General features: G+C 39.4%; 1 protein-coding gene across 1 annotated transcript; it reads left to right on the top strand.

The window, feature by feature from the left end:
- The first annotated feature begins 993 nt into the window (after positions 1-993).
- On the top strand, positions 994-12,031 carry LOC139827317 (protein-glutamine gamma-glutamyltransferase 5-like). The gene is made up of 12 exons (XM_071805502.1): positions 994-1,169; positions 1,478-1,720; positions 2,682-2,800; positions 3,297-3,425; positions 3,654-3,831; positions 4,743-4,875; positions 5,894-5,997; positions 6,100-6,342; positions 7,801-8,127; positions 9,039-9,196; positions 9,513-9,646; positions 10,447-12,031. The coding sequence occupies exons 2-12, from the start codon at positions 1,522-1,524 to the stop codon at positions 12,029-12,031; spliced, it is 3,309 nt and encodes a 1,102-aa protein (XP_071661603.1). The 5' UTR covers positions 994-1,169; positions 1,478-1,521.
- The last annotated feature ends 604 nt before the right edge of the window (positions 12,032-12,635 follow it).

Raw genomic sequence — 12,635 nt, 5'->3', positions numbered from 1 at the left:
AATTAAAATAATATACAAGACTTTGTAGTTCAGTAAGCTCAGTTTCCAAAACTGCTGAGACTCCGTGGCTCCCATTGTCTTCAATTAGAGTGAAGCACTTTTGAAAATAAGAAGTTGTATGCAAATAAGTAAAAATGAGTGTTGCCACCCATCCTTCTGGCACCAGAATCATAATTACCCTTATGAAATGGCTGATATCCAGGTAGGATGCCTAAGGGAGCATCTGCCAAGATTTTTGTCAAGCTAATCATAGCACTTAGCATAGATTGTCAGCATTTTTTTAGATGTCACAATTTGTGAATATTTCCTTCTGCGTTTAGTTCCTCAAAAATGTCTGAAAACCTTTTATGACTTTGGGAAGTACAGATCAAGATATTTGCATGCATATTTAAGAGTATTTACAATTTTGGGGAGATATTTATTAATATCTATTTTTTCATAACTCATTTGGAGTGCCACAGAAGCTCTCAAATACCTACATTTACTTTCAAATATTTTATTTATTCAATTTACTTTATTATTACTTACATTAAAAAAAAAAACAAAACAACCTCTCAACTCATAATGTGTGCAAAACATTTGCTGTCTAGCTGTGGCTGAAAAGTAACCATCTATAGACAGCGTGTTGTAACATGGAGAGAATATTCCAATGCTAAATCAATTTTTCAAGTAGAGATACTAACATTGTCTCTCCAAATCAGGTATTTATAAATCAAGACAACGCTATATAAAATATGTGAAATATGTAGCATAGCTTTATAAATCAAAGTGTTATACAAGTTTCCACCTGCAAGCTAGAGAAGTGGCTAACTTGTAAGTATACTTTTATGGATGTATGTGTCAGTCTCAGTGTTGCTGAATTTTGAATAAACTCTTGAATGATTTTTTCTGTCTTTCATCATTATCTCTTTCTTCATTTAATCTTGACCTCAGCCAATGATGGGGATAACATTATCTGTTTTTTTTTTCCTTTGAATTCCGTCCTACAGTCATCGAACTGGGAGAAGTTGACCTGAACTGTCCTTCCAACTGCCAAATTCATAATACCCATTTCTTCGGAACTGACAGACAGATAATAAGGAGAGGCCAAGCCTTCAGCTTCTATGCTCACTTCCAGAATCGAGAATGGGATGACGCTGTGGATCAGGCCGTTTTCACTGTGGAGACAGGTAGTCACTCCCAAACTCTGTCTAGTCTTTCCCAGTCCTTTGCTGGTAAGTAATGTTTCCCACAGTCATCAGTGGCAAATAGTATCTACTTATTCATCCTCTGTATGAAGAGACTACCTTTCCCTAACTCAGGCTTTTCTGCTAATATGTAAAGTTTTCTCACTCTGCTAAAGAAGTGACAAGTGACAAAAAAAAAAATAAATCCACCCTTGGGAGCTTTGCATTGCAAATGATGGCTAAACAAATTACTTGCCTTTTACATGTGCTTCATTTAGTCTGATTGAAGTTGTATTTATTTTCCTGAAAAGGCCTCAGACCCTGTGAATCAAATGAGACAAAATGTACGTTCCCAATGGGCAGATGTCTAGATCAAACCTGCTGGAGTGCTTCCTACAAAGTTCATCAGCCAAAATGCATCAATATCAGCATGTTTCCTCCCTCCAGTGCCTGCATTGGCCGTTATATTCTCAATATGCAAATCACGTCTTGTGGTCACACATATCAGCGATGTCTTGGAGATTTTTATGTCCTTTTTAACCCTTGGTGTGCAGGTAAGAACTCTGGTGATGATCAGACAGTTTTAAGAAAAATGCTAGTGATGGGTAAAAATGTTAACATATTTATTACTTAGCTGGTAAATAAAGGATGGAGTCACAGAAATAATGAGCAACATAGAGGGCTTTAGTTTTAGTATTTTTTTTTTTTCCTGCAAGTTCAAGACTGTCTCAAGGTAATGTTTTGGTTTGGTTTCTGAATGGTAGTAGAGATGTAGTGTAATTTTTTCCCTCCACTTTTACAATGGCTTGAAAGGACAAGAAATAACAGACACAAACTGAAATACAGGAGGTTTCCTTTGAAATCAGGAAACACTTTCTTTACCATGAAGGTGACTGAGTACTGGCAAAGGTAGCCAACAGAATCTGTGGAATCTCCCTTCTTGGAGATATTCAAAAGCCATCTGGACATGGTCTTGGGCAGCTGGTTCCTTGTCTCCCTGCTTGAGCAGGGTGGTTGGACTAGATAACCTCCAGAGGTCCCTTCCAACCTCAACTATTCTGTGATTCTGTGAATTCTGTGGTATCACTATGAAGTAATATAGTACAAATGAAATGAAATTTTGTAGATCTGGTTCTGGTAGCAAGCAATTCTGGAATCTGTAGGAACTTGCCAAACTTGGCAAATATTGATGTTGTTTATGCTTTTGATCTGGTCAAAATCAGATATCCAACTCTAAGTGCACAGTGTTTGACTACTAGAACAAATTAGTGTGAAGATAAATTTCAAGGTCTGTAATTCAGGTGTACAATAACAGGGAGAGACTAAATAAAGCTAATATCTAGCTGTAAGTAGAAATGGATTGTCTCTGAAAGTTTAAAGAGTCTGCACCCTTGAACATGTTTACAAACATAAATCAAAAACAGGTAGGAAAAGAAAGGGATACAATGAAGTAAAAGATACAGAAATGCTAGAAATGTATGTATTGTCTGACTGATAGCTCTACATCTTTTCCAGATGACCCTGTGTATATGGACAATCAGGCCCATAGAGAAGAATATGTTCTGAATGAACATGGGTTACTATATGAAGGAGTTCACAAGCATATTACCTGTCGACCGTGGCACTTTGGACAGGTACTTTTTGAAAACATGTTCAGAAGCAGATATCATCCATATACAGATAAATGAAGTCTTTTCCATATGTTTTCAGAAATGCATGCAAAAGGCGTCTGGACCAGTCCAGACAACGCATGCACAAAGCAAAATATTTGAGAAACTCAGTGTAGCCCAAACAACTGGAAGGAAGTTTTCTGTAGTAAAATCAAGGAATCTGCAGAATGTTCTTGAAAAAGGTGAAACAGAATATTATATTGTGCTTTTGAAAGAATATTATTCTATTGGTCAAACATAAGGAAAAATGGCATGTTTTTCCCTTTGATTTTCCTTTAGGCAGGTAGACAAAGCCATGCAGACCACTAGGAGCTGTGCTTGATTAAAAAAAAAAAAGCAAAAAAGGCAGGGGAGGAGAGAGAGTACCTCATATACATTAATAGGACTGGACTGTTGACAAGAAAGGAACTTCATCAATGTCAGAATATCATAATACCTGTGTTAACTTCTCTTTCCTCAGTTTGAAGAAGGGATTTTGGATATCTGCTTAAAAATCCTAGACATGGGTGCGAGTTACCATCAAGGCTCTGATCGCGACCGCTGTTGGCGCAATGATCCTGTGCATGTCAGCATGGTGGTAAACCACATGGTAAGACCTCTAATGGCGTGTGACCTCTGAAGAGATGGGGTCACACTTCATTGTGTTATAGAAGGACGAATTATACTGTAATCTAACACAGTACGAGTAGCAGGGAAAATCTTTTATGTGCTCAAATATAAAGGATAAATTAACTTGTAATTCTGATTTTGTTATATACTTAGGATGCGAAGACATGGTTAGCTGTTTGAAAAAGTTGTTTTTCTTTTCTCTTTCCAGATATGCAGCCATATCACTAACAGTATTATGAAGCTTCCAGAAAACAATGATTACCTGAAAGGAACAAAACCATTTTCCTGGAATGGAAGTGTCCCTATTCTTCAGCAGTGGTACAAAGGCAGATGCAGACCAGTTAGATATGGGTACTGTGGGCCTCTTGCTTCCGTAATGTGCACAGGTATGATATTTCAGTCTGCCCTTACCTAGTTATCCAAAGGAAGAGAGAAAGCCAGGATCAAAAACCTTTAACCCTTATAACTACTAAGAAGCATATTACTTATAAACATTTTATTAGAAAATAAATGGAATATTTTTCTCTTGTTACAATATAACTTATAACACTGTGTTTTTTATCAACCTATTGCTTTCCTACATAGCATGAAAAGCAAGAAGAAAAGCAGTACTGTCTTTTCTGTGACCTTTATACCATGCAGCTGTCTATATTGCAGCTTTTATTAAAACACAAAGCAAGTGCAGCATTGTGGAGCCAAAATTTATCTTTTGGCTGAGGTTTCAAGGAAGACAAAAACACTAAGTTATGAACAGGAAGAAGACCTCTAGCAACATCTCCTCCAAATCATAAAAGCAGTAGGCCATATTCTTTTACTGAAAAGGATAACAGTGAGCTGAACTCTACAGACAAAAAAAATGAGTTCCAACTTTATGCCATTTATTAACTGAACCTGATTCTGCATTGAAGGAAATTAAATTGATATTCTGTAGATGAATTTATATTTACTACACCCTGTATTTTTTTAAAGAAAAAAAAAAAAGGTGTTTTATTAATACAGGGTCAATATTATTATTATTTCTGAAATTAAAAAAGATGTGGTTTGGGTTTTGTTGGTTTGGTTTTTAAGATGAAAGGGTCAAGAAACCATTCCTTTTTGCTAGGGTCTTTTCAGACTACTTTTCAACCACTAAAAAGAAGTTTTGAAGAAGGAATCACTGCATCCCAAATATTGTCTCCTGTCCACTGTGTTTATATAGTTGAAACATAGAATGTAGGAGAAATAATTATAAATTAAGTGAAGGATTTGCTTGATTATTTAAGATTTGAAATAACTCATGAATATTTTTTCCTTACAGTGATGAGGTGTTTGGGAATTCCAAGCCGTGTTGTCACAAACTTCTGTTTTCCGTGTTCGGTTGAGAATCCCCTTGGTATCAATGAGATTTTTGACTGTACTGGAAAAAACCTGTGTGGTAAAGACAAACTATGGTAAGTAAGGAATAAACAAGCTCTTTTGTTTTCATCAAAAATCAAGTGATAGAAAGACTAGTGTAAATCTAGCAGGTCAGTGTATCTCTCTCATTGGTGTGACAAGGCTGTTCAGTTTCCTAATATAGTATTTCAATAACATTAAATTGCTGAGGAGGCAGTCTGCTCAATCTACATTCTCAAACAAGGAAAAAAAGCCACACTTGTGAGAATTGATGCCACTTGCTTATCCTTCTCAGCTGAAAGAATAAGGCCGTCAATCTTAGCAGCTGTAAAAATATTTAGTAGATCATGAAATGCAAGCAAAAATGTGTAACAAATTTTGACTATTATCTTCAGTCATAATAATTTGGTTGATAAACATGTTGTCTTCCTGAGGTTCCTTATCATGGATTGCTTTATTCTTGTAAACCATTCAATTCATGTTCATGTAACTATGACATTATCAGTAATCATAGCAGAATTTTATGTTTTCATCCTTGGCCTGTACATTTTCACTTTCACTGCACCAGGCATTTTTTGTATCCAAGTCTCATCTATGAGAGATTTTAATGAATTTTCTGCCCTTTCACATGCCAGAAAGGTGAGGTCAAACTGAAATACTATGGGAATGAGGATCTTAATTTAGCACAAAAGACTTAAGTGTTTATTCTTTGTTAAGCCATTAAAAAGAAGACTAAGACAACATGTGATTTTCTTCTAAAGAACAGGAGAAAAATATTAGGAAAATAAAATACACAAAATAACTGTGTTGGAACATTGTCAGCTAAAAAAAAAAAAAAAGTCTGTAAGAAGAATGTTTTGCAATCAGATCTGCAGGGGGCTGGAACAAATTTCTACTCTGAGTGATATAAAGGAAACCAAACAACTCCTGTCCAGAAAATCATTAACAGTGTTAAAGCATAGAGAGTCTTCAATTGATTAAAAGATTATCTCTGACATGGTTTTCCTCCATGGTAAGGCATTGAACTTGATGATCCAAGAGTTGTCTTTAATCCTATATTCCTGCATCTTACAGGCGGTATCACTGTTGGAATGAATCTTGGATGGCTCGCAGAGACCTAAATCAATGCTGTGGTGATTGGCAGTGTCTGGATCCAACACCTTTAGAAACGGGCAGAGGTAAATGTTCACTGTACCTGTAATTATTCTACTCAGCTTATGTTGTTGAATTTCTCTGCCACTCAGGTTACAACCTTTTACATTTTTTGTTATGTGGCTTAGGTTCAGCTTGCAGTGGTCCTACATGGGTTCGAAGCATCAGAGAAGGGGAGCTGGACTTGGACTATGATGGTCATCATATGTTTTCTCGAGTAAATTCAAACTATGTTGGCTGGCTTTCCCAAAATAATGGCAAACGAACAAAATTTTTCTGTGATGCTTGGCCATCTGGACAACGTCTAATCACCAAGAGTGTTGGCAGTGACCTGTTCGAAGATATCACTGGGGCTTACAAGTATGAGCTAGGTATGATGAAAAGTCATTAAATGGGTTAGAGGAAATCTTAAATGCTAATCATATAAAATCATCAATGTAATCTGTTCTGTGTTAAAATGAGTAGAACAATCTAAAGTTGTCTTTTTTTTTTTTTTGAGAAAGAGGAAGATGCCCTTCTTTTCGAAGATCTTGATTCTTAAGCTTACAAACTTATTTAGATGATTCAAACAAAACACACAGTAATTACATCCAGATGGATAGGAGAAGAGAGGATAGGATATATCAGTTGGAAGAGACCTACAACTATCCAGTCCAACTACCTGACTATTTCAGGGCTGATCAAAAGTTAGAGCATATTGTCAAGGGCATTGTCTAAATGCCTCTTAAACACTGACAGACTTGGGGCATCGATCACCTCTCTAGGAAGCCTGTTTCAGTGTTTGACCACCCTCTTGGTAAATAAATGCTTCCTAATATAAAATCCAAACCTCCCTTTGCACAGCTTTGAGCCACTCTCACATGTCCTATCATTGGATATTGGAGAGAAGGGATCAGCATGTCCCTCCTCCCCATGTTCCCTCCTCAGAAAGCTGTAGAAAGCAATGAGGTTGCTCCTCAGCCTCCTTTTCTCCAAACTAGAGAAACCCAAAGACGTTAGCTCCTCCTCATAGGACATGACTTCTAGCACTTTTAATACCACTGTTCATAGGTACACGCTTTGGTCTCATCTATACAGCAGTTTAAAATATTAGCAGTCTTTAGATAATCTAAGAAATCCTAAATCCTTTTAAACCTGGGATAATTTATTGCTTCTTGCTTCTTGCACCAGGTCTGTCAGAAAATATGCTTACTTACTAAATTCATGTATTATCACAATATTCTGCTGGTCTTACTTTGGGATACTAATTTTCATCTTCCAGTGGTGAAGAGGAGTTCAACCAGCAAAATTGCCTAAATGGATGCAGAATAGATCACAGTTGATCAGTTGATTGTAAAATTGCAAGTTCTGTTGCGAGTTCTGGCGTTTTGTTTTGTTTGTGTTTTTTGTTTGTTTAGGGTTTTTGTTTGTTTGGTTTGGGTTTTTGTTTGTTTTGTTTTGTTTGTTTGTTTGTTTTAGCAGGAACAACAGCAAAAAATAGTTTCTTTGTCTGAATGGAGTATTTTGCCTTGTGAGAAACATGGTAAAATTTCATATTCACCCAAAGCCTTATAAAGAGTTATATTTTGAGTTTTGCACTAACTATAGATTTTGAAATTTACATGGCCATTTTTGAATTTAACTAATAAAAGTAATTTTTAAATTCTTTTTGGAAATATTTATTTACTTCTGTGCATTCAGACTGCTGTGTTTCATTATCTTGTGGGTTTGTTCTACACTAGAATAGGCTTCATGAAGGAGGAGGAAGAAGTTTAATTATCTTTATTGTTTAGGTATATGTGACTTCTCTTGCCTCCACCAGATTCATTATCACATGTCTTCTTCAACAGGTTCTGTGAAAAACAAAGAAGCCTATTACCGGGCATACAGAAGAATTCATCCAGGGTACTGCAATGCTTCCAATTGTCATATTGACAGAGAGTTATCATCTCTGCAAAACCCATTTTTGAGTGATTCTGGTATTAACATGAGGTTCAAGATGGCTAACTGCCCAATGTATGGTGAAGATGTCCAACTGCACTGGCTGCTTGAAAATCTGCGTAGTGAAAACAAAAACCTGAGGTTCAATTTGAGTGCACAAATAGTAACCTACAGTGGTTGCCCAATGGATCAATTTTGGAAAGACACTGTGACCATCACGTTGGGTCCAAGGGAAGGTAAGAGGGTCAGTTTTTCTAAGGCTCTTCTGTCCACTCTTCTCATAAGATAATTTGCTTTTTAGAATTAGTGAAGGCTTCCTAATAGTGGTGGGAAGTGAAACGAATACAGTGTTTAGTATTGACAGCTGAATTCACTTTAGGGTGAACATTCAAAAATCAGCATAATGGTAATACCACATGTATAGTGACAGGGCAATTCATAGTGTTTGCTTAATTTTTCATGGCTCAGAGACTCTGAGGATCATTTAAAAACTTGTTCCCATTAAAAATTCAATTCTGGATTCTATATCCAATATAAAGATAAAGTTAGAGCTGTTTATTAGGCAAGCAACTTATATCCTTTGGCCAGCAGATATTAGCCAGGGTAAAACACTGATTTTGAGTTGCTAAAGTAATTATTTCCAGGTATACTATGTGCTGGGAAGTACAAAGGTGTATCAGAGCATAAACACTTGTTTTGATGGTTAATATCTTTTCCTGGAAGAAAAAATCATCCCTTTAATTAGAACACATCATTATAAAAAAAGATCGTATTTGATATTTACATTCTGTTTTACCAAGTTTTAATTGCCTGAATTTGATTATTATTACCTTAAGAATTATGTTGGAATTAAAGTTTCTAAATTATTATTATTATTATTATTATTATTATTATTATTATTATTATTATTAAACCAACCTCCCTGTAAATACACTGGTGTAGTTATATTAACTGAAAAGTATAAAGCTGGTTGTTTAAAGTAGCAATGCATAACTCTAAGCCAGGAAACATTGTATCTGTTTTCAAAGGTGCTGTGATAAGTTTGTATTTAATTAAGCCATTGTAAGCACCAGTTAAACTTTATGACAAAGGAAAGGGGAAATATAAGCCAAAATATCAGAAAAAAATAATTAAATTTATTTTACAGTGAAAAAAATTCCACTATGTATATCATATAGCCAATATGGACCTCATCTCTGTGATCACAACATTATGAAACTAGTTGCTGTCTCAGACCCAGAGTGTGGAGAAGTTCTGATGGTGAGCAGGGATATCGTGGTCAACAGGCCACCTGTTATTGTGAAGGTAAAGAACTTTAATTATGGGATTTGTGATCTAGGGAATAGACTTAGGGACTGTTATTTGCCACTTCCTAGGTACAAAGCCAGTAAACTTTAAATTCTTGTCTTTTATTATATTTCTTATTTTAGCAAGATCAGTGTGATTTAAAATGTATAACAGATACTTAGATTGATGTATAGAGATCATAGAAGTAAATCAGAAAGAAATGTGTATGGACAATCCCTTTTTTCTTTCTTTTTTTTCTTACATTTATTTACTTCACTGTTTATTTTCTAAGAGTTACAAAACATAATATTTTTTTTGTTTATTTTCTGACTAGCTACTGAGCCAGCCTAGGCTGAAGGTACCATGTACTGCAGAGATCTCCTTCTGCAATCCTCTCCAGGAAGATATGAAGAACTGCGTAATGACATTAGAAGGCTGTGGTTTATTCAAAGAACCGATGACCATTGAGTAAGATTATCAATTATTTAAATGGGGGTAATATTGGGGATTGTTGCTAGATCAGAGTAGGTATTCAGAAAGACAATAGTTCTGACATTTTTGGTGTTTAGGACCTGAACCCTTTGTTACTTTGAGACTCCACTAAAAGCCTCAGTCCTCTTGCAACTGATGGATCATGTATAGCTGGCAAGAAGTGGTACTGCTTCATTTTTCTCAAGGTTTAATTTAAGTGCGTGTTTCAAATTTCTGTCTGAAAGGGCATGCACTTTTTCTTCACAAGAAATCCTAGCTGGGTCCCACATCCCTTGTAATTCTATTGAGTTTATAATTGAATTCTTCTAAATATGCATGAACTGGCTCCACATACTTGAACAATTAGGAAGAGACATTGTGAAATAGCAATATGCATTCTGAGCTCATAAGATGTTAATCACAGGAAACTGGAAATGTCCAGGATGCTATAACATCCTAGGAAAAGTAGCTGTTCATTAATATGCATTGCTTTTCTTCATGACACGGAGAATTGACAGAAGTATGACTAGTTTTGAGGGGAAGCAATTAGGAATTGCTCTCACTGAATAATAATGGATTTCATTCCACAAAGCTGCCTGATCCACCTTAGACTACTGGAAATGGAAGCAGTAAACACATCTTTGAGGCAGAAGGGTGCTACATTTTTTAAGTTGTCAGAAGGGTTTGTCTCTGAAAACATGTTGTAGCAAATCAGACCTAATCGTGTATGTTCACCTTGTAGTGTTTCAGGTCTCTGAGCCAGCAGGGTCCTAATTATTTTCCTTCTCTCAATCCAGTTTGGGAATGCTGGCTTCCAACCAACAAGCACGAACCATTGTGGAGTTCACACCTTACAGGCTTGGCAGCCACCGGCTCCTGGCCAACCTTGGATGCCACAAGTTTTCCTATTGCAAGGGATGTGCTAAGGCTGAAGTGTGTAGTCCTGTGGGCCAGAACAGCACCCCAACTACCAGTCAGAATGGGTCGCTCCCGGTGTGTGAGAATGGCTCTGTCCCCACAAACAGCTCTGGGCCTGCCCCCGTGGTGGACCCTGGGTTCAACTCCATGTGTGAATATATATGTATCCCAGTGTGCAACCCCAACTGCAGTGCAGGGGGCCAGCCTGTATATGACTTCGTGTACCTCCCTGCGGGCCATCCCTTATGCAACTCCATCTGCAACCAAGGCTTCAATCCAAGTGTCAATCCTGGTTTTGAAGTAGGAGGTGATCCTGGCTTCCGTGTCATATGCGAGACCGTGCCACCAGCTACGTGTGCCCCGATGCCTTCATCTGCGTATGGCTCCATGCCTGCCCCAACATCCAACCCTGTGTGTGCCCCTATGCCTCATGTGGTCTTCGAGACAGGTTCTGCTCCTGCACAGCAGGCTGGAGGTGGAGCAGGACCGATGTCCTACTCTGTCTCAGTCCCTGCAAATAATGCGGTGAGTGCCCTGCTGTCCCACTTCATGGTTGGCTCCAGTCCTGCTGTGGCAACTCAGGCAGTCCCTACCCATATGGCTGCTCCATCATCCCACCCAGTGTGCACTCCAGTAGTCCACACTGTTGGCAGTCCTATGACACCACCGACTCCCGTTGTAGTGCCTGGTGCCTCCATCTCGCACGTTGTCCTTGGCTCTGCACCCTCTCCCACTGCCCAGGCTCCATGTGGTCCGACAGTAAACCTGCCCTCCCAACCCCTGAGTGCTCCGACACCTCCCATGGCATGTGCCCCTCGTCCTGTGGGACCTCCAGCAGCCCACTCACTGTGCTCTCCATCCCCTCGCCCAGTAGGACCCCCCGCGTCTCACTCACTGTGTTCGCCCACCTCAGTCTCCCTGGGTGCTGCAGGGTCCCGTCCCAATAGCTCACCTGCCGCTTGCCCCGAGGACTCTTTGGCAGGCTGCCCCCCATGCCCCCCAGCCCCACGCCCTCTGGCAGCTGGCACAGCCCGCTCCCTCTGCACCCCTGTCTCTCGCTCTCTCTCCATGGTCGTGGGCACCTCGGGGTCTCGCTCAGTGTGTGGCCCTCAGTGGGGCCCTTCCCGTAATACCACAACTCGTTTAGGCTCCCAGTCCACATGGACAAACACCTCCCACTCAGCATGGAGCTCCACAGGGCGCTTGAGCTACTCCCCCTTGTCCCGCACTGCCTATGGCACACTCACACGTCCTCCATACAGCTCCTTGTCCCGCTCCTCCTACACGTTGTCCCGCTCCGCCTACAACACGCTGCCTCGCTCCACCTCTCCCTCTCCCTATGCCACCCTGCCCCGCTCTGGATCACGCCCTACCAGCAGCAGCACCCTAGCCCACACCGGGTCCCGCACACCCTGGAGCCCCAGCAGGAGCACTCTCACTTACTTCAAACGCAAATACCTGTAGTGGAAAGTTACCTGGCAAAAAAGCCAAAGCCAGTGAATTAAAGCCCGTGTGCAGAACATTTGAAAGAGGTTAGAAATAGGGTGATGGCAAGCAGCGTGCATAATCCTGAATATTTATCTATGTATTTGAGATGTGCCAGAAAACAGGCTGCTAGCTGACCACTGAGGGATGCATTTGATGTGATACTCATAGGTCTTGAGATGTGGTACAGTGGAAGTGACAAATGAATGCGCTCCCCATGGAGCCATAGTGACACTAGCTGCACAGTGCAGGTAATCGGACTTACTTGCTCGGTCAAGCTGTTTTATGAATGATGCGGTTTCACTCTCTCTTCTCTTCATTTCTTGGAGTGCGTATTTCTCAGACCTACCCGGGTTGCAGTACTTGCACCAAATCTCTCTCCCTGTATGTAATGTGCTGTCCTTGGGATGGTGCGAAGAGATGGTAGCAGATCTGCCTCACATCTCACCTAATAGACACTGGGGTCTTGAGTCCCCATTACTGTTGTGGCTTGGGTCAGTTCCACATGCACTCATATTTCCTTAGTTATGAGGCAATGAAAACTGTGGAGGTCATGGAGTAACTAAAGCATTATCAATCAACT

The sequence above is a fragment of the Patagioenas fasciata genome, chromosome 2, assembly GCF_037038585.1.
Source record: "Patagioenas fasciata isolate bPatFas1 chromosome 2, bPatFas1.hap1, whole genome shotgun sequence".
Lineage (NCBI taxonomy): Eukaryota > Metazoa > Chordata > Aves > Columbiformes > Columbidae > Patagioenas > Patagioenas fasciata.
The sequence above is the reverse complement of the archived record's forward strand: the minus strand, read 5'-3'. Positions and strand labels throughout refer to the sequence as shown.